At 41.8% G+C, this 22,973-nt stretch overlaps 1 protein-coding gene across 5 annotated transcripts; it reads right to left on the bottom strand.

The window, feature by feature from the left end:
* Positions 1-269: 269 nt before the first annotated feature.
* lhx9 (LIM homeobox 9) lies at positions 270-11,394 on the bottom strand. 5 transcript variants are annotated; one of them, XM_060830183.1, is made up of 6 exons: positions 11,333-11,394; positions 9,067-9,269; positions 8,161-8,363; positions 6,769-7,172; positions 4,329-4,531; positions 2,861-3,161 (listed from the first exon to the last, which is right to left on the bottom strand). In XM_060830183.1, the coding sequence occupies exons 2-6, from the start codon at positions 9,238-9,240 to the stop codon at positions 2,898-2,900; spliced, it is 1,248 nt and encodes a 415-aa protein (XP_060686166.1). In that variant the 5' UTR covers positions 9,241-9,269; positions 11,333-11,394; the 3' UTR covers positions 2,861-2,897. The 5 variants fall into 5 exon arrangements, with proteins under 5 accessions (XP_060686170.1, XP_060686171.1, XP_060686166.1 ...); XM_060830187.1 differs by lacking the exons at positions 2,861-3,161; positions 11,333-11,394 and adding an exon at positions 270-1,010 and having other exon boundaries at positions 9,067-9,630; XM_060830188.1 differs by lacking the exons at positions 2,861-3,161; positions 11,333-11,394 and adding an exon at positions 270-1,010 and having other exon boundaries at positions 6,769-7,124; positions 9,067-9,261.
* Positions 11,395-22,973: the final 11,579 nt, after the last annotated feature.

Here is a 22,973-nt window from a genome sequence, read left to right as displayed (position 1 = left end):
AGTTACAGAATGAGTTTTTTTTTGGTGTCGTAGTGTTTGTTTTTAATATCGCAGGACTGACAGCAGTATTTGAGCGAGAGAGAGAGAAAAGGACTGGGTAGGTAGGGATTCCAATACATTAGTCGATCGTTTGTACATGAAGGTAGCAATTTATTCAAAACAAATGCTAATTCAGTCCGTGTGCTTCCTTGGATATATGTTTATATATATATATATAAAAAATCTTACTTCGAGAGAAAAAAATCATTTGGTGCATTAAGCAAGCGAACTCGTTCAATACTGAAAGCTGTTTATTACAATTAACATCAATCAATCAAAATGTATACATCACCCAAAAAACAGTACTGACAATATTACATCCGACCCTTTGATATTGAAAAGAATTTAGAGGAAGTATCATAATAGCATGCACAATGTTTCTCAATTTTGTTTTACAACCAGAAACACCAAAATGTCGCCTGTGGGCTTGAAGGACTTGCGAATTTCGTCTCCAAATACCTTACATCGATTATCCCTATGTAGGAAAGTGGCTTATATCATCATAACCAAGTCTCCACATTACAAATGGATATCAAATTAATTATACATTTAGAATTGTAGAGTACAGACAAAGCTTTGCGTTTGATGTCCGAGAAACTGTTAATTTAGTTGGTCAACTTGGCAGTGCGATGGAAATCAGACTGGCCTGTCCTAACCACATCCTAATTCTTTCAAATTCAGTCCAGCGCAGACTTTATGTTTTCTCTACATGTATGTCCACTGACAGCTTAAACGTAAAAGAAATACAACACGTTGCGTCCTACATTAGCTTAAACATTCAAGCAAATTACATTTTGGAGGCTTATTGTAATTATGTATCTGAGTAAAGTTTTAGGATATTTAATTGTGTGTTAATATAGTCTTTGTCTTCACTGCTGTTGAATTCCGATCAACCTTTCCCCTTCTTAAAATACCTAGGGAATTTTCAAACGTCGGGAAGTGTGGCTGTAATGCCCCAAGATTTGTTCTCCCTGAAAGAAATCATAGTAACAGTTCATTAAACTACAGAGCAATCTGGCCTTCCGGGGTCTTTTTGTTATGTTTTTTTTAACAAGGAAAATATTTCTAACGTTTCGTGAAAAACTATTTTGAAAGGTAAATTTACATTGTTTGGATGTCGACTGTTTGGCTTTAGTCTTCCCTGAATTTATAGAGTTTCAGGCGGTTTAAATTCCCCCTTTATTATTATTAAAATATAAAAACTTGTGGCGTCCCTATCCTACTGGTGCTAGTATTTAAACTCTAAGCCTTTTAGGTATTTCTCGTGCTCAGCTTGACCCTAGTGGAACATGTTCCTCCTGATTATATACAGTCGTATTTCGTATGCCATTTTAAAACACATTTGTTTTTCCTGTGTTTGTTGTCCCTGAAATAGCTTTCATTTGTTTGAAGTGGGCATTCTAGATTTGCAAACAGACAATTGAAAAAATAGAGGTCGTTGAAAAGCAATGCTGGTATAAACATACAATCTATAACTCCTGAAGTCCCCTGTTCTCGCTTTTATGTGTTGTGTTTTTTTTTAGTTTCAGGCACTTTTCATAACATTAGTGCTTTTTGCTTGAACTGACAAAATGTTTAGATACTGTTTTATTCAGTTTATTCTAAAAAAAAGTGTTATGTCGCTACATCTACCTATTTGTTTGTATTATTACCGCATTTTTCTGGTTTAAAACGAGTTTTATACCCATTGGTCTTTAGTCAATTGATAATGCACATAGACACACCACCAGGAGCTTATTTGATATCGCAATATAAGCGCCGAATGAAAGAAGGCTAAACTGAAAACGATCAAACAAACTGCTTTAATCACACAATTTTAATAAGATATCACAAAACGTTTGGTCCATAAATATTAAAAGGGGAGAACGCGCCTGTACAATGGTTTCATTTTTTTAAAAAAAACAAAGTAACATCAACAATCTCATCAAACCACTTACTGTACTAATCATAAACACAAAGATCAAACAGAAGGACCTCGTAACATTGGGAATACCAACTACTCTAGTGAGAGACCGTGTCCATGGTTGCTTTCGAGGACAAGTCCGAACGTCGTTTTGTGTTTTTTTTAAAAGAAAAAAAAACAGCTTTCCCATTAAAAAGTTATCAGAAAAGGAGGTAACAATACAAAACTTGTGAGGTGTCAGAAGGGCATTTGTTTTTTTTCCAAACAAGGGAACACGAATCTACATCACGTCACAGACTTTCTTCAGAAATATAAGGCACATGATAAAAGCTGTGATAGATCTCATTGGAGAAAAGTAGTTCCAGTACACCATGGTTCGTTCTGCCAAAGAACGGCAGTGTAAAATAGAGGCGAGTTTTATTGAGTATTGTCGGTACCAGTACATATGACAATAGCGAGGAGCCTGAAGAGATGTTCACTGGTGAGTGCGCATGGAATTAGCTCTCTAGCGAAACTTAAATTTGTTTTGAGTCTCTCACTCTCCCTAAGACAACCCTGTAGTTGTAGAGACAGTCAGAATATGGTGGGCACGTTTAGCAGAAGTAAAAAAAATGTTTACATGACCAGTGTCGAGGAGAACTGAAGTAGTGTAAGATTAAACTGAGCTTTAAACTTTTAATCTGGAAGCTTTTAAGGAAAAATATCACTGGAAACTGGAATTATATTCGAGCATGCGCAGTCACCACTGCACAGTCCATTGACATTTATTTTGTAAACTGCTCTTTTTCTACTGCTGTAAACTAGAATTCGTCAATAAACAAAAAATATATATTCATATCAGTTATTTAACAAAATCATCCTACACACAACAGGATCTGTTTTATTTTTGTCTTTTTTTTTAATACTTCCCAGGGATTGTTTTTTGTTTTGTTTTGAAGGAATCTGCTAAAAAATGTTAGAAAAGGTTCGTTAAGGTAGTTTGTGACGGACTCCCGGATTCGTGCACGTCCAGGTTAGAGGTCACAGGCGTCACTACTGACAGAGTGGGATTGGTCAAGTCTGTTAAAGTGGTCGAAGTGCTGCTTGGACTTAGAGCGGCGCCGGACCTGTCGGCTGGGGGCGGGGCGGGAAGTGCTGTGCCATCAGGTTTATCAACACCCCCATTCTCCTGTCGCAAAAGGTTCCTTCTGAATTTGGCTCTTGCGTTTTGAAACCAAACCTGCAAACCAATCCCATGTAATCTTTTTACCGATTATTTGATCCTTTGTTTTCTTTATCTATTCACAAACCACAACTTATCGCTACAGATATATAATAGAGATAAATAAGATATATAAAGATCAATTATTTAAACAGCTACTACTATGCAGAATTAAATAGACTAGCATTAAATGGACTGGGGAGGCTGAGATTGTGACAATGCAAGCAGAAATTGGTTACATTTAATACCGCTGACTTCCCTGCACAGGACAAGGAACAAGCTCAACACATCGCACACAACTTAAACGGCTCATTTAACGGGTTATCAGCGAAAATTATGAAAGCTTAAGATGAGATCGTGTCGTATGTTGCATCCACTCGCAAAAAGAAAAGTCATGGCGAGCGCCAGGGTGGTGAAAGTTTTGGAGGCTTGCTCACACCTGTTTCCCTCGGCTGTACGCCCCCATTTGAAATGAGACCGGCCAGCCAGTCGATTTGGACAGGGCAGGCGGTCGTCGACAGCATCCTGTGCTCAGCAGCTGCAACTCGACAGAGTTTCCCAATCATGGTCAAAATAATTTCAGCGCCTGTTCCCCAGCGTGGACGTTTCAGAATGCACTGGATGTACTGTTGGACACCGGCACTCACTGTTGAGATGTAATTTGTGCAATGAGCTGATTAAAATTGAGTATTTTTGTGCATCAATGTGAACAAATCCTTTATTCCCCCCCCCCCCCAAAAATCATTTTAGAGCAACGCCATGTGATGAATTGCTGTGCGTTTCATGGCGAAGTTCTGAAGCGCCATATCTTTGTTGTCAGTCGTTAAGTACAAAATATGTCCAATTGCGAATTAATCAATGAGTTTGCAAGTTCCCAAGCTGCCACATAAATGGTAATGTCACTAGCCTGGCATCTATGGAGTGGATGAAACATAGACAGGAATTCTCCACTGTAACCCCTCGTGGCATACCACCCCTTAATTATTTCAGCTCTTGTGTTTTGTTTTAATACTTTCGCTGATTAGTATAATCATCAATACGACCAGGTCTACCTGGCAATGTATCCGGTCACAGGGTCAGTATTTTGAAGTGAGTTTTTCGATTTCTAAACGCAGAGCATGAAAGGGTGATCAGAGGTTTACAGTACATCGCACATTTCGTTAGATCAAAATGAATGCCTCTTACCTGCAAAACTCTTTTGGTGAGCCCAGTTTTCTGAGCAAGCTGTTTTAAATCTTTCGCATCTGGGTTATGGTTTATGGCGAAGTAGGACTTCATGGTGCGAAGCTGGTGATGTTTGAAGGATGTGCGCATACGCTTGGTTTTCTGGGTTGGAGGGTAGGACTGTTGTTCCCTGTCCAAGTGGTCCGCGTCGTTTTCATTGCAGCCTGGCGTTAACAAACACAACCGTACTGTTTATTAATGATCTCTCACACCGGGTAACAGGATGAGCCTCTTTGCCTCTTCCCCCACCCTCTACCACTTACGCCTCTTCACTAGAGGGCGCTCCACTCCAAGCCCGGGAATGCATGTGTCAACACTTCCCAGTTGTTATCGATAGCAATTGTACGAGGACTGCACAATATTTGACATTCCTTACTCAAGTCGCCTCCAACTATTCCCTTAGAAATGATTACCAGCTCCCAGGAATTTCCACTCAAACGTTTCGAAAGCCGTCCTGAAATATTACGTTACAAATAGTTTCAAAACTAAAAGCATTGCCCTTGTGCTTTGGGTTCAGTGATATATTTGATGCGAAGCCCATGGGACGAATCGATTTCGGTGAGTTTTTTTTGTTCATGTGCAGTTTTTAATTTTAACTTAAAACAGCACATTTTTACAAACGCCACCCGGAATTATTATGATAAACGAATCCTCACAGGGAATATCCTGTCAATGATCATTATCGCGGACGACACATTTTTCAACCGAGACAATCATTCAGAGATTTTAATAATAAATGCAGACAGATATTTATTTTAGAAAGGTAATCGTTTTGCCCATTTCGCTCGAAAAAAGGCAAAACTATTTTTGTTTTAAATGCACATCACTCGTGATTGAAAGTACACACAACATCTGACTTTGTAACATTTTAGAACCATTTTGCAAAGTTATTGAACGCCTCGTGACTTTTTTATGCAGAAAATATGCAGCAGGTACTGTTTATGTAATTTTACAGCGAAATTAACACATTCCAGCTGACAGCTATTCGCCCATTCATTTTAACTGAAGAGTAATCTGCAGACTTCAATTGGCACTTTCTGAAATATGATCTTGACTGGATGGACTTCCTGCCTGGAGAAATACTAAGTCCTGTGTTCGTTTTCTTTCTTTTCACTAAAATTGCTCGGTATCCAAACTGACTTATATTTTTGTTTGGGTAGGAGATGGTCTTAGTGCACTATTGTGTTTAAACCCTGTCAAAACTGCAAATAGAATGTCTTGGGGTTATTTTACAAGTTATTCGGGGCTATTCACTATCTTATATGGATCCCATTAAATGTTATGAGTCTAGGCCCGTCCTCTGTTGCAGCCACTGGATAGAGACAGTAGGTCAATTTAAAAACAAACCCCTTCCCACCACATGAGTTAATGTGGATTACTTTCTCAAATCTGACCGCTTTAACACATTGGGTTTTATCTTTAACATCAACAATGCGGTTATATGTTAATAATATAACTCTCCCGCAGAGTGAAACAGGTATTTTGTCCTTATTGTTAAAGATGAATGATTTGCTTCGAGCAGTCAATGCAGGAACACGTTTAAAGTTTGGCGTATTAATTCTGGTGGTTGCTCAAGTGAATGCAGCAAAGGATTTGGACACACCAGTGAGTTTGTACAGTATGTTAGTTCAAGATGGATTTACGGCGGGTAGGGGTGATTTATGCGGGACTGGAAACCAGGGATTCCTGTGTCACGTCTAATTAACAGAAAACAATTAACCTCCAGATTACGTGATTCTTCTTCCATTCAATTGAACATCAGAATCTCGAGTGAGCGCCAATTTGCTTTGAGGAAACCCCACAATTAAGGAACAGCTACAAAGGGGCACAATGAACCAGTATGCAGTTGGGTCCAGTTTGTGGAAAGCCCACAAAGCATTTATTCTTTTATCTACTAAAAAAAAGGATGAAATCATGTTTGGTTATTTTCGTTTTTTTAAAAAAAAAGTCGAGACCTACAGAACGCTTTTGCAGCCATCAAACACACCAAAGTTTCTCTTGACTGCACGCTTAGTCCAATTATAAAGCTTAAGGGCTCTGCCGAGCAAAAACTCCTGTGGATAACAAGAACTCAACGGGGAAAGGCTGTTTTGGCTGGGCCGTGCTAGGAGTCTAAAGCAAACTTAAATATTAGTTTCAATTTCTATTCCGTTCGAGCAGTGGGTTAGTGGGCCTTGAATCATCAGTCGATTTGCAAAGCCATTTGGAACATTACTGATATCTGAATTTTAGAAGTTCTTTTTTGTGAACTTTCCATTCGTTGGTGCATTACGGCAACAACAACAAAAAAGAGTTCAAGTGTGATTTATGTTTCGATTTGTAGCGCGGAAGTCTGGTCACGCTGATTAATTTTACATTGATATACATCTGTCGGTTGCCCGACGAATATGATTTTCCCCACCTGGATTGTAAGTTGAGATATCGACTCCGAGGGCAGGACTTTTTCTCTTCCTGGGACGTCCCTTCTGAACGGTGCCTGTCCCATTGAAGTAGGGCAAGCTGAGACCCCCGCTCTTTGCAGCGAGCTCGGTGTAGTTCAGTTGCGTGTGATAGTCTCCCTGCATCAGGGACTCGAAGTGAACTCTGCAGTACACCAAGTTATCTTTCATGCCAAAATGGTCGCCTGTGGTTAATGTTTTGTTGCAAGTCGTACACGTGAAACAGCTCAAGTGATAAACTGAGTCCCTGGCTCGCATGACCATTTCAGAGGCGGATATTCCGAGGTGGCAACGCGAACACCGTTGGACAGAAAACCTCCTTCCCAGAACAGAAAACAGAAGAGAGCAAAGGGCACAACGCTTAGAGCTAGGAGAAATATATACGTTATATTGCAAGACGAGCAACATCAATGTCGGCTAAAGAAACCATATCAATATCATCGATCTATTAGTATTTAACCACGAGTTACAACTTCATTTTCCCTGACATTTGACCAACATTTAAGAGCGCCTGATTTTCCTAAATTCTATCGGTATGTGAGCGAAATGAATCCGATCTGAAGGGATAGGGTGGCACGGGGGAGTCAATAATAAATTGCCCCATTTTCAACTCAAAGGCATTTTTACAACTCGCAGTTTTCGACCCGGTCACCATTGTATGGGCCATATTTACTCCCCCGTCCGAAAGCTTACGACTATGCATCCCCGACCTAATTACTGTATCCTTTCGGACACAGACGTGAGATCAATTACTGACTGATCTCCATCGATTTGCAAGTGACTGGTGATCACATTTTTTTTAAATATATGAACCAATGTTTCGGCCAAAACAAAACGAAAATAAAATGGCCCCAACATAATTTCCTCGTCACAAAATTAAACATTTCCAACGCTGCTGCACATTTTGTTGACTCTTGCGGCCCAGGTTCTGGCTCGTCAAACGCTCGCCCTCAAACACAAGGGGAGTGTTGTCCTTCACATGACGGAGAGAAAGACTTAAGAGTTGGAGCTGAGGTTGCTGCATTCCTTGTCCCTGGGCTGTGAGCAGGCGTGGAGCAACAGAAAAGGGGAATAAGAGAGGAAATACCAGTCTCCCCGCCATGGTCTCCTGCCTCGGTGTTGGGCGATGACTGTGCGGGCCTAACCTGAGATGCGGTCACTCCCGCGCGTTGGAAAAGGGACATGGTCTGGACTGCTGGACACAGCAGCCAAACACACACACACACTAAAAAAAAACCCGACACAGAGGTGAGTCCTACTTTTCCTCATGGGTTAACAATATTTACGTGCGCACACGTTCCCAGGACAAGTCGCATGGTTTCTGTTTGAGGACCCAGAAAGCACTGGCTGATTACCTGTAGTAGTCCTCTTTGCAGTAAATGCTGCCATCCTTGGCGAAACAGGTTAATTCGGACTCCAGGGCGAGTTTACATTCACAGCACTTGAGACACCTGAGGTGCCACTGTTTGTCCACAGCAAGCAGGTAGTACCGATCCGCGATTTTACCGCCGCAGCCTGCGCACAGGGCGGGTTTGTCCGGGTTAATGGAAGGCATGTTCTGCAAACAAAAATATTTGTGTTTTTCTTATAAAAAGTGGCAAGGTAAAACGTCATGGTCAAATGCATATACACAGACTGCACAAGAGCGGACAAGTAAACGAAAGCAGGCACATCTGATTTGCACAAATAATACTTTTAAGTGTTTTGCAGGTAAATGTTTTCCATGTATTATCTGCTTGTAGCTGATGAGCAGATTCTCCCCCTCCCAGCCCTCTCCCGCGACAGCTCAGCCTCGCATGGAAGTCAACACAGTTTAAGGAGAGAGTAAAAGTTGGGCAATTATTGAAATAAATTTTAACGCGCACGCGTCTGCTTCAAGTGATAGGTCCTTCTGCTAAAAGTTCGCAAATAATCGCTCTGCAAATGGGGACATACACCGGTCTGAGCTGGCAGTGGGACAGAGCAGAAAGACCGGACATACACAAACTCACAAGGCAGTTTTAAAATGGGGTTTATGTCACACTAATTTCGTCTGTCTGGACAGACACACCGAATTGTATTGCCGATCAAATCCAAATCTCTTTTGGTCGGTGTGGTGGATTTTTTGTTTGCAAAAGCCGTCGCAAATTCAATATAACGAGGAAATGTTTAACTAGGAGAAGCTGAACTCAATCTCTCAACAACTGCGACTGGGCGAACGAAGCAACTTAGATTGTGTGCATTTGTCTCAAATGTTTTTATGTTGTTGTTTTCCCTCTTACCGTTTCCCGTCCGTTCATCTGCACTCCTTTGGCGAGCCGGGAATCCGTCTTGGATCTCCTTTCCATTTCCTCCATGATTCCCTGGATCTCGCCCCCAGAGATTCCGTGGAAAAGCATCGCTGATTGACGGAAAGTACACGTGTCTTCCTCGGCCCTGGCTCTTAGCACTTCCATACAGACCCCAGCTTAAACCATGGAAGAAACTGCTACAAGACAATTAGACAGACAGAGAGAGAGAGAGAGAGAGAAAGAGAGAGAAAAATAAACTGCTAATCTCTGATGGTGGTGGTTGTGGTGGGGGGGGGGGGGGGGGAGGATGTACAACACGTCAAATTCTCCAGCGCCCGGGGGAGATGATCGTTACAGGCTGCTGCTGGGGACCAGGCAGTGAGAGAAGGAGTCCCTGCAGGCTGGTTAGGAATAACGGGCAAACAATGATGTTAGGGCGATTTTAACCGCATTCCCCTGACTCCTCAGATCCTTGCTGCACGGATTGTAGCTTGCTGGCTGGGAGCACACCGTTTCGCCTATTTGTTGCAGCCTCTCGCCAGGGCACAGTTGGATAATTTGGTAGGAGGAGTTCGATAGACTGCCACTTAATCCTTCTCATTACAAAGGCCTGTCATACGCTTTTCATTGGCTATTGACGGACAGTCAATGACAGCTCCAGGCGGGTTTGATTTCCCAGTGTGGCGAGTTCTTGCGACTTTCCGATTGGGCAGAGCGGGAACTGTGAGGTTTTCTTTATCTCTCTCTCTCTGCAAAGCAACAGGTATTCTCCGTGAGGGCAGACAATGTTCAATTAAGAGGAGAAAATTAATTGTGTTTTGTGCAAAGCGTAGAAGTAAAACCAACCAGCATAGGCAAGCCACACTCTGAAAATGAAGTCAGCAGATTATTAAAACTAGCGTTCGAGGAGGATATACCAACAATCATCCGCGCTCTCCGGCAAAATAGACGCTGCTAACTCTGTGAAACAGTACAGCAGCTCTTGTTAAGTTCTCAGTTAAATTCCTAAAAGCATACTTTCCGAACAGTCTGGTAAATGTGATATTTTGAATAGATTTATAGCAGCGTGGAAGGGAAAGGGGGGGAATAGTACTTGGTTGATGAAGCAGAATCTTTCTCGCTGTTCATACCTCCCGTCTCCACGCCCCCCCCCCCGACCATTTCTCACCATCCCCCCCCACCCCCACCCCCCTCCCACCCCCGTCCCAGGATAGCAGCCACGATTTGAAAGGTCACTCGGGTCCAGGAAGGAAATCAGTAGAGGGACGCATTTTTTCAGGTCAGTATTGTCCCGAAGTTCAAAGGAGTACATTGTGCTCTCTCACACACACAGGGGACAGCGTCCCTGTAAAAAAAAACTAGGCTCTGCTTCCAGCAATGGGGCAGAAAGAGAGGGAACCAAAACAAAATTACGTTCAAAATGCTCACGACCCTGCGTCATCACATGGACGAAACAGCAGCCTTAGTTCTTGAAAGTGAGAATTAAATTGGACTGCAATTCTCCCACAGCCAAGGAGAGTGTGAGTGCGGCCCTTCTGCGACTACTGAGATTTGAGACTACAGCTCACATTTCCAGGCAGCCATGGGATTACATGATAGGGATGTTTAGCTCAGAAAAAAAAAGAAAATCCGTTTCTTTTCCTGGCGGGCAATGAGTCAAATGCTGCCCGGAATTATGAAGTGAACCATCCTCAACCGCCATGTGTCCATGCAATGGGCAGGTTGGAAGTGAAAGCGTGCAGAAAAGGCTCTTCAAGGAGCGAGACGTTGGCTCCAAAATGCCGATTGTGAGCACTTGGATTCGGATTTTGCGTGGGGTTCATCCCATTCATTCGTTCCCTCCCCTCCCCAGTTTCGGGGTATGCTGGCTTGCAGAATGCAGTGGGCCGTCTGTAAGGGTCATGTTTCGGAAGGTGACTGACACCGCCAGCATTTGGGTGGCCAACACACACACACAAAAAGACTGGTATCCGGGCACCTCGACTGTGAGGATATGCTGGAGACCTGGCGCCAGTCTGCAATATCTTCACCGTCCCTGAAGCCCGGAGCTTTGGCGCCTCCAGACCAGGGCGTGACCACAGACGTGGCTCGAAAATGACCAACCGCTAGCCTCCGAAAGCCCCTGCCCTAACACCCATGCAACACGCCTTGATTTGATCATTCCCAGTCCGCATTTAACCCGGTATCTTTGACCGATTTTGGTGAGGGGGGGGGGGCGGGGGTCAGGAATCTCCAATCTACTTTAGCCTCCACACACCTTCCGAGATACAGAGAATACCTGTTCACATCCCATGTGGCGATCAGGATACGTAAAGGCTCCAATGTGGTTGTGAATCTAGAGCTACAGATGGATTTCAAGACTTGCCTGTATCAGATTCCAATGGAGAGATACACCAATGACGTGAGAGCGCACGGATATCTGATTTGAATCTACCTCCTTTTCCTTGTTGACTCTATCTCCTTACAGTTGTAATGACACCAGGGCAACTGCTCTCTCTACATTTGGAGTTTAAAGCGATCGCGCGGCAGTGTGCTGTGCACAGCAATGGTCTTATACCTGCGCTGTTTCTCATCATTATTGGTGCTGTCTGCTGGAGAGATTCCAAAATTGATCATTTCTCGAACATTTGTTTTACATCCGAACGGTGGGCGTTGTTCCGCGCTTTCAAACAATTTCAAGGGGTTTGGTGAACTGTCACAGTGCATGGTCTTAAATGTACCAATTCCATTCCAGAATTCGATTGAATGAGTATGCAGCTCTGTCTCCCACATCTAAAGCATTTTTTTCTGAATGCGCATTCAATTACTTTTTTTTATATAAAAAAGGCATCAGAGGTTTGAGAGCTTTATGGTACAGATGACAGAGGAGTAACACACTCCTGTATTGTGCAAGGGGATAGGCTGACTTCTGGTGATATACAGGCTGTCTCTGTTCGTTGATAAGACCTAATCGAGCTCTGAGGAATTGCTAACTGTATTTGAAAATGGCTCAGTATATAACTAAACACACACTGTATGCCCATTCGCAAATGTTTACTGCTTGTAAAAAGCCACTTCTTATTTATCGTTAATACGAATGACTCAATCTGGCCTTTACCGCCTTTGTCAAGTCTGTCTCTTGCGGCTTTCTGACTGTATTTCTTTGTCTCTTTTGCTATCTTTCCCTCTCTCCCTCTCCCTCACACCCCATATGCCTGTCCTGATATACAGTTTAAACTAATTGGTTTAGAACAAATCCTCTGACTAGCTGTTTTAGCCCCAGTCTTGGCGGTACCAGCTGTCGCGTGTTTGATCACACCTATAGCCCGGGCAAGATGGGGGGGCGGGGGGGGTTCCTGTCTGTGGAGTTTCTCTTCTCAATTCTCTTGGGGATCTCACATACAACGGTTAGATCGCGTGCAAACCATAGAGATTATATTTCCAGCAAGATGCAAGCTCATAGTCAGCATCGTACCTGCAAATTAACCGAAGCTTCCCCTTTGTCTCATCGTTACAGCTGTAAGATGAACATTTACTTCATGGGAGAAGCTTTTATTTTTAAACAGATTCAATTAGCAGTGTCTGCTGCTTAGCGGGTATGTGCACTAGCCAGATTGCCAGAGTTTAGCTCATAAGGCACAATTTCATGTGAAAATGAAGTCAATCAAGTGAAATAAGCAGTGATTTGTTTGTTGCTGGCACGCTATCGTATGTACAGCAGGGCTGTTATTTGCTGTAAGTAATGTAATTAGTCGTTTTGTACAGAAATCAATGGCTTATAAATAGAGCAGTGATAGCTATGCATGTGCTCAGAAATACTCGAAAGGAAATCCCCATTACTCCTGCGGATGTTTTTTCTGCCCTGCTGTCACATGCTAACAGTGCTCCACAATTATTTTCATGACGAAAATTTGTGGAAAATGCAATTGTCGAGCAAGAGTCAGTCTTTGCTACCGGATCACCGTTTACACGGAAGTCAGAGCGCAAGGAATTAAAAAAAATATATACCTTATTGCTATTAATATCCACGCGACCCCATTTAGAAATAAGATTATTCACGCAAAGCAGAAAGGAAAATCGCGTCTTGAGCGAGAGTCGAGGTTTGCTGATAAGGCTAACGTATCTGTAAATCTGCTAATGGTCACTACAAACTGTCTAGGGCGTTCTGACTACACAACACATTCTCGCCCCCAGCATACTGTTATGCGATCTAATAGCATATAATGTTATCCAATCGTATCACACCTAATATATTGCGGATGAGCATTACTCCAGAATTAAGCTGTAGAGTGAGGTTACAACCGAATGAGCCCGCACTCCCTCCCAAGTTCAGAGCCCTTTGATACACAACACAGCTGGAAGTGCGGAGGAGCAAGTCAGTGCGGCCAAAGCATTTTGCTTTCTGAGCTCCGGGGTAGTTTAACACTCATCAAACCTCAACGGTTCGTGCACAACTTTGGCACAAATGGTTATTTAATGAGGCAGATTCTAATTTTATTTCCGTTCCATTCCTTTTACTTGCATGCACGGAGCAAAGTGCACCTATGCAAATATTATTCTTAGATAATAAACCCAACCAATAGGAGTCCCGTAAATTCAACTAATGAATGCGTGTTTAACTCTAATTAACGACTATCTAATGAGGACCTTATGTAAATTCAAATAAACATGAAATATCAGGATCTTCTAGGTGTCTGAAGGCGAGTTATCTTTTACGTTCAGACAGCTTTCGTGGTGTCAAATTGGCTTTACAGGGTGCCACTCTTCCATCCCAGAGACGCTATGTTTTGCTTTCAGGTTCCTGGCCGTAGCTATAAGTTGTCCTGCAACACAGCTGTAAACGCTTTCTAAACGCAGTGCTACGGCATAATGAATTGATGCCGAAGTCTTCTCTCTGTGCATCCCGACCTGGCAGATAAAAGCTCAAACATAACCCAAGCTTGATTGAATGTATTCAATTAACATGCTCTGAAGTTGGAGGACTTTCTTTCCATTTGTTGGATAATGCACTTTCCTGGTTCTATGCAAACCTGCAGGTGCATGAGAGCTGAGGAGCTATTTTTTCCATTTGAGGGGGGAAAACGGTGTTAAATTTACATATCCAGCTCTGCTCAATGGCACTATTACCAGTAATTGGCCGGCTACAATAACATAACTCAAAAGTGGCTAAACCCCGACATCTGTATTCATTTAATTAATTATGTTAGCTCTTGGTTCGCTCCATCAGGCGCTGTAAGGTGCACGGGGTGATGAGCTGTTGACAAGGAGTGCAGATTTTTTTTGCAATCCTGATATCCAGCAATACTAAAATTATAACTTTTTAAAATGCGATTCATTGCGAATCCATTCACTGATACCGTCCATTTCATTTACAGTTTACCCCTTTACATTCTTATTTGTACAACACACTTCCACAAATTAAGTTCACTGGCGTCAATGGCAGCACGTTATTACAACACGTGGGCTGATAATATTTGGTGCTCGAATTCTTAATCAACAGCTTTCGGGCATTGTTTTATATTATAGCTGAAGCGGAAAGCAGCCAGCTACATTACAGAAAAACCCACTCAGTCATGAGATACTGTCTTTAAGAGCGTGAATAGCACCATTTCCTGTTACTACAGCACTTGATGCAGTTAAAATACATTACTAAAAAAGGTAGAACCACGTCGTATGCGTGTGTTCTATTTATCTGTGCGGTCCCCTTTGAAAGCGATGGTTCATTGTAGATATATTATAAATTATTTATTTTAAAGACGGTTGTGGTATTTATTTAACATTTTGGTAAGGGTATTGAGAACACATTTGCCATCCTTTGTCCAATCTGCTTGTTTCTCTCGATCCTTCTTGGATGGATATTCCGTCCGACATCAGCAGAAACTGAATTGTATTCAATGTATCTCTAACCTCACTTCGGCCAAATGAATATTCTATAGGAGAAAGTGTGTTAGCCAAAAGATTTCAGGACGGGCGCTGCAATGAAATATGCCAATAAAGTATCAGTATAGCTGCACATCGATCTTGTGAAGTGTTATACCTGCTGTTACGACCACAGATATTGCAATCTGCATGCGAGAATACGAATTTTTCTCAATCACAATTGGTCCAAATCAAGGGTAAATTATTCCCATTATAAATCGCGTACGAACTACAATTTTAAAATTGTGAACCTAACATTATAAATGAGCCTCTTTGAATACCTAATTAGATTTTCTTGACTAAATTATTGAATACAAGCGTTTGTGGTTGTATTTATAATTTACGTGGGATTTATGTTCACATTCTTGCTCTCAGACTATCTCAGAACGAACGACTGTTAGTATATAGTTATCATGTTTTCTGCAGCGACCAACAATCTACTTAGTGTAACGGTCTCATGTTAATATTTCACCCGCCGGTAACCTACACATTGAAGAGTAAGAGTGATTAATGGTCGATTTGGGAAGTACGGTACCTATGACAGGTTTACATAGAATCAATTGACAACGTAAGTATATCGCAGCTACAGTAAAACGGGGTTCGATTGCAATATTAACCTGGATAAAACGCAAATGTAAATTTAGAGTGTCGATAGGAGAAGAACATTTCAGAAGTGTTGCTACCGATGGTTAGTGGAAATCTGACTGCACCAAGTTCCTTTGTACAGAGTGTGAAAGCTCATTAAGTAACAGGTGAGTGCCGGCAAACAACGGTTTCAGCAAATTACAGCATAGTAAAGGCTCAAAGGATTTATAGCAAACAAACAAGCTGGAATTGCTTTGGTAATCCGTGAAACTAACAAAAATGGGATCAACTTTTCAAATAAGGGCCGAAGTACAGGCGTACAGCTCGACTGAGGGGTCGGACCGAAAGCGCTAGATTTTGGATCTTCATCTGAATTTCTGATGAATTTGTCGGGTGCAAAACACCCGAGAAAGAATCAAGGCCAGGAATGGAAGAATTATCTCTCTCCCTACACACGCGCACATATACACAAAGGCTAAATGCGGTGCCATTCTTAAGTATGGGGCCTGGAATACACCAGATATTTCATAGAATAATCTACCGAACTATCGCAGGCCTTTCAGTTGCCACGATTTTATACAGTTTGTGGAAGTGGGCGTTCTGATAACTCTGCTTTGGACTTCCAATTTTATTTTTGTTTCATAACGTGGAGTTGCATCTTGTGCCCCTCGGAATATTAAAGAATTCTTGGGGCTACCACAGTGAACACCACTCCCTCCCCCTTCCACCCACACACTCCACCAAAACAACACTAGACTGCACTGATCATACGGAATGTTTAGTTTGGTGCTGTTATCATCTCACGTAAATCCTACAACTTAACACTGCCTTTCAAGTTACTACACTACCGAATGGTGTAATTAATTAAACCATCAGAGCAGAACATTCCAAAATCTGTTCAATGAAATAAGTGTTTTTTCTTTACAGGAAATTGACATGTAAGCGTCTATACTGTCTATTTTCACAACAATATTTAATGTATATCACAATTCTCCTTGCCCTCTATACAAACCATGACATATTTCCTTCTCCCACTGAAAATGGATCTAATTGGATTGCACTATACTGGTTTTTACTCGAAAAGTATTCATCGCGTTAGCAATATTTACGTTTCCAAATAATGCAAGTTGTTTTTAATTGAGAAAAATCCCAAATCGGTGAATATTTGATTCAAATTTCGGGGCGTTCCTCAGCAATATTGTACAGTGGGGCGATAGACGAACGAGTTAAAATGAGATCGGACTGAGCTGATGTGAGAAGACTTGAGTTTTGATTTTGCCCATCACCACTAAAGACAAAATCTTGTAAGCTTTTCCGCTTGTTTAATCGAGGGCGACATTATTCCATGGCGTACTGACCATGAGAAGCGAATCTTCTTTTATTTGTAAAAGGAACCCAGTCTTTAATACATAAATACCACAGAACAGAGACAGCTTTAGGTTGTTAACAATGGTTTAGAAACAGGTGAACCAACTAGGTGTTCTTAATAGTACCTGCTATTCATCAAGATCCCGACAGATTCCTGCCTCTCCAGCTCGCGTGAATCTGAATCGCGTTGCTAGGCGATTCGGATGGGTAAATATTAATGCCCTTTGTTAAGAAAGCACCAAGTATGCTCACAGTAAGCCTGACACAATTCCATTTCTCTCTCTCTCTCTCTCACACACACACACACAGCCACAAATCGGCAAGAGCTCACAAGTCCAACTTACCTTTACCTTTATCGGTTCAGATCCAACATGAAAATGGACGTTGTTGGGGTGGGGGGAGAGCTATCCCTGGGATGCAGTCGATGAGAATTATCCTGTCGCTGGCTCCGGGTTGAGCTTGCGAGCGAGTTGCTCCTGTTAATTACAATAAAAGAGCTACTTGTTAAGGACGTACCCGCATTCTGCCCGCAGTCTTAACGCCGGGCTCAATATATAACTGACGTGAAAGGTGCGATCCCTGACCCGCCTCCAGCACCACCACCAGCCTTTTCATTATTTATTGACCTGTACCACATTCGTATACAAAGAAAACACAGCCACTAGGAAACAATTCACTTCCAAAATGCGCGTGTGCGCTTTATATTAAAAAAAATCAGCCTTCTGATATTACATTTATTTTTGTGTCTCTAATTGACTTTCTAATACAAAAGGTAAAAAGCAGATTCGAATATGGTCAATCCATTATCACAACATTTTACAATCTAGATAGATTCGAGATTACATCTTTTCCAGCTTCTCAATAATGGGGAAGATTTAATACTTCATTATAATCAAGTAATACTGGTGCTGGATCGAATCCTGATATATCGACATAGATGTTAAATGGCATACATTGTATTTGCATGAATAAATCACGATACTCAGACGTATTCTGGTTAACAATATATGCAGAAGTGTTGATAATGAAGTTTTTCTTCATTGTTCTCGTTCAATTTGCTCTGGGCACTTGGAGGGGAAAATCCCTTTCGCTTGCTTCGGGGTGGGGAGTGGGGGTGGTTATTTTCTCCATTTGCGAGATGGACGATTACTGATCACCTGAGTGTCGTTGGCGAGCGCTGGTTGCAAAATCACAAGTTCAGACTGGGCAGCCAACAAAATTCCAACATGATACTTTTCTTGTTGGTATAATGTCCAAGTATCAGTGTTATATGTTAAGAGTGACAAACACAGATTTCCTCTTCACAAAATCTGTACTTCCATCCTCTAAAAGCAAACCTTTTGGCATATGGGATATCTGGAGCATTAAAATGATACCTTTAGTCATGAACTACAAACTTGAGTGCTGCCTGTGTAGGTGAATTCACGTGACACGGCGCCCTCTTGTTTCACCCGAGCTTCCAAAGCAATCCCTTCAGAAAAAAACGACGCGGCATTATCACGGGCCCCAGTGCATCGCAGCCGAGAACATAGGAGCTGGCCATTCCGCCCCTCGAAATCGTTCTGCCCATCTGTAGCTGATCTTGCAGCCAAGCGTTTTCCAAAATTTGCCACATTATCCGCCTTGGAATACTCTGCCACTGCCCTGGAGCAAAGTCTTTTTCTCGCTAGAATATAATCCTATTGTCAATCGGTTAACGGGATAATGCTGAGATGGTAATGGATCAAAGTGTACAACGTGGACCTCTTTTTGAACTTCCACAACCTATCTGCCGCCCTTGGAACTAAAAATGCAGAGGTTTTTTTTGTAGCTCCTCTGAAATATCAGCCAGTTTTTTTAAAAAAAACCTAAATAAAGGTCTTATTATCTCGCACTAGTACCAGTGTATTTTCCTCGAATAACATGCAATTCCGTTGAAACATTATTATAGGCGCGCTTTGACCACAATGATACCCTACTACAGTATCTTTATTTTGAAAACACTTTGTCATTATTTTACCAATAGGAAAACCCCCGGTCCAATTAATCGTTCGATTTCTGACCCTTCCTCCCGCTTGGCCAACTCGCTGCTGTTGTCTTTAAATAATACGATAGCTCCCTGCCACAGGGGATTCTGTCTGTACTATGGAAACGGTGACAACTGCAAAGTTCTCACACTGCTGGCTGAACATTGTAACTGCATAGTTCAGGGGATCGCGGGAATGAGGAAACACAGGCAGAATTGTTAAAAAAAACCTGGTGGCAGCTATTTTGCAAAACTGCGAGAAAGATGAGTGCTGCCTGAAAGTCGGTTCTGAGCGAATACTTTCAAAGACTTCGCCGCCACTTCCGTGCGTTCAAAAACATCCACGTGCAAGTTGTGTTTTAGCCCAATGTTGCGGTCAGATACCGTTTGATTTATTTTCAGGCAGTGCCATTAACCTGTCATGTTTCAACTCCTAGGTAAGAATCTGAAGATAGAGGATTAAATGAGGGATGACAGAGTTTGCTCTTCAAAGCAATCAGTTTGGAACTGAACCCCTTCCCGAAAGCAGATGTTTCAACGACGCTTCTAATCCGACAGCGAAGACTGAGTGACATTTTCGTGATGGAAAATTACTATCTGTATGTACAAAAAATGTCAATTTTATGGCATTTGGAGTTATGTCTATTCGTACTCATATCCAGTATACAGACAGAATAAAAATACAAAATGTGCTTTATCGTTTAATTGCAATTTATCGTGACCACATAGGTTAGTTTTCGATTAAGTGACACCTCACCACATTCAGGTTTCAGATCTTGTTAATCTTCTGATTGAATATACTGATCAGGTTAACATCGTCAACTGGCTTGCATGAGCTATTCTAGGTCCTTCTTTGCTCTTTGTTTGCCACCCATTTATGTCCTTCACTTTTAAAATCCTGCCTTCTCCATTCATTTTAAAACTCTCTACAGGTCTATGTCTGTGCCCTAATGCAGCCGCACAAACTTTCAAACGCATCTCCAGATTTTGCGTTGTTGCTCCTGGTGGAGATTTATTTGGAGTGTTCCAGTTGAGTTTCACTTCCTCCCAAGTTCAGCCCAATTACTTCAGCTCTATTCCAACTCTCAAAGGCACTAACATAAACCAGACCAGCATCATTAACCTTCATTCTCACATTTTTGATCTGATATCTTAGCTCTGTTCCTTGTCCTCTACAATCCTAGATCCCAGTGTGCTTCAGTTTAAGTGCTAAATATTCTTCTGACGCTAGCAGGTTTCAGCTAACCGATGAATTCTCAGCTCCACGTCTCCAATTCCAGTTTATCTTTCTCCCACACATGCTTCACAAGTGGATGTGGAATTAAGGCCAGCCTCATGACACTGAATTATCTGGAGTGCTATACCTGCTGCATCCTCCCAGTCACCATTTCAGTTCCCTTCTGGCAGTATCTGGCACTCACTCAACCCTCAAATCCTAACTGCATTGATTCCTCCTCAAGCCTTATCGGTCCATGCTTCCATTCTCCTTAACCCAGGCTGCAATCCATGATTTTCTGTTACAGCACCTCCCAGTTCAGATTCATTCTTGATCTGACCCCAGTACAAACAGCACCGCCACCCCCACCTCCACCTCCAATCAGGCATAGATTGTCTCCCACTTGTGATGCTACCTTTAAAAAACACAAATTTCTGCTGAAGAGTAAAGAGCATGTGTGGAATATGTGCAGACATTATGGTAAATAGTGGATTTGTTGGGTCGAAGGGCCTGCTTCCACACTGTAGGTAATCTAATCTAATCTAATCTAATCTAATACTAACAGACACAATTTTATTTTATTTAAAGCAAGGGAGGAAAATGAGTCTAGTAGCAGACAGGAATAATGGCAAGTATGCACGAGTCATAGAGAACGAGACAGAGTATATTATGGCTAAAGTTGGAAAGATGACCTGATTTCTTTCTTGGTCTCACTCTTCCACAGGTTACAACAAAGTTTACTTTTAAAAATCATAGCAACAGTGCCAAGTTACTCAGGTGTCAAACATTAGTTCAGTAACAAAATCAAGTCAGCCAGGTTCCTTAAGTTGGAGAAAGTGAGAACTGTAGATGCTAGAGAGTCAGCGTCGAAAAGTGTGACACTGGAAAAGCATAGCAGGTCAGGCAGCATCTGGGGAGCAGGAAAGTCCACATTTTGGGCGTACAGTGACTCAGTGGTTAGCAGTGTTGTCTCACAGTGCCAGGGACCCGGGTTCAATTCCAGCCTCGGGCAAATGTCTGTGTGGAGTTTGCACCTTCTCTCTGTGTCTGTGTGGGCTTCCTCCAGGTGCTCCGGTTTCCTCCCATAGTCCAAAGATGTGCAGGTCAGGTGAATTGGCCATGTTAAATTGCCCATAGAGTTGGCTGCATTAGTCAGAGGGAATGGGTCTGGGTGGGTTACTCTTAAGAGGTTCATTGTAGACTAGTTGGGCTGAAGGGCCTGTTTCCACATTGTTGGTAATCTAAAATAAAACTAATATAAATAATCCCTTTATCAGGAACATGGCACTCCTGATGAAGGGCTTATGCCTGAAATCTTGATTCTCTTGCTTCTCGGATGCTGCCTGACCTGCTGTGCTTTTCTGGTATCACACTTTTCGACTCAGGTTTTTTAAGTTTATAAGGAACAACTAATTAATAACAAAGTAAGTGAACATGCAAAAAGATTATTCACAAAAGTTTTCATTTATAATACATATATATCAAATTTATATTCTAACACCCAGAATAACATGAGCTAAACATGGGTGACAGTCAAACTCTGCTTGGACACCCTACAATGCATAGCAAATGCATTCAAAACAGATCCCACAGATCAAAATTTTCACCACCAACACACCCAACGTTCTCTCCCCACCCCACATGTCAGTGAAACTGCAGGTCATTAAATCACATTAAAGATTTTACAAGGGATTCTGAATCTTCACTTTCAAAGAGTTAGCTGCAAAACACCCACAAAAGCCATTCCATTTTTGATTGCCACAATGAACCGCTCCTGACCTTTTTCTTGTGGCTTCATACCCCTGGATTTTAGACTTGTCGTGCTGCACCCACTTACGAATACATTTCCAGCTTATCTGCAGACAGCTGGCTTCATGAAGATGGGACCAACTTCAATTTCTCAGAGCTCAAATATTGCTCGGCTGCAGCAAGTAAATACTGCTTGTGGGTTTCATTCAATCCCATTCTCAACTGTATGGAAATAATAATAGCTCTCAGGCTTCTTCTTAGCTTCCAAATTTCCAGGTCTACCCCTGACTCCTAACTGCCTGGAGCCATCAAACAGCACTTATGGTGCCTGAAGCTACTTCGCTGCTTCAGCCACTCCTCAGTCCAGTCAAAATCTAACTGTTCATTCACTCTTGAATTGCTCTGAGTAACCAATTGAAAACCTCACAACAAGGCCCCCACCTTTATGATGAGCTAAAAACTCAACGTTCCAAAAACATGTTGCTCGTGAATGTTACAATATGGATGGATTGTGGGTAATACCGATCAAATGGAGACAACGAAAAATAGATTTCATCACAAGCATAACAGAAACAAAGACTTAGATGTCCCTAGAAATAAAAAAGCAGAGTGGAATAAAGATATCAGCACAAAATGACTTGTTTCTTATCATTCTGCATAAATAGGGCCATGGGAAATCAACTGACATAACTAAAACTGGAAAGGCCATACACATTTATACCTCAAGCAATTCAATCCCATTTGCGTATAGATTGATAATTATAAATTGCAATAAATTTTGTGGGTTTGAGGTTTTGTCTCATTGAAGCCTAAGTTCTGTATCAGTACAATTAGACTGCTTTCACAACTTGAAATCTGCACAAATTAACAACAACATTGATTTAAATGCTATATGTGGCTTGTACAGATGTGTCACATGTGTGGCTGATAGAGATGAAAGATTAGACAGCTTAACATTAGTTTTTCAAGCCAAAAGGATATCCTGAAAGATTATGTTAACTTGATGAGATTAATTTATCTTTGCATGATTAATTGTACTATCACTAAAATAAGCCAAAACAAAAGTAGTACTTACAT

The sequence above is a fragment of the Hemiscyllium ocellatum genome, chromosome 9 (genome assembly GCF_020745735.1).
Source record: "Hemiscyllium ocellatum isolate sHemOce1 chromosome 9, sHemOce1.pat.X.cur, whole genome shotgun sequence".
Classification (NCBI taxonomy): Eukaryota; Metazoa; Chordata; class Chondrichthyes; order Orectolobiformes; family Hemiscylliidae; genus Hemiscyllium; species Hemiscyllium ocellatum.
This window is presented reverse-complemented; position numbering and strand designations above follow the sequence as displayed.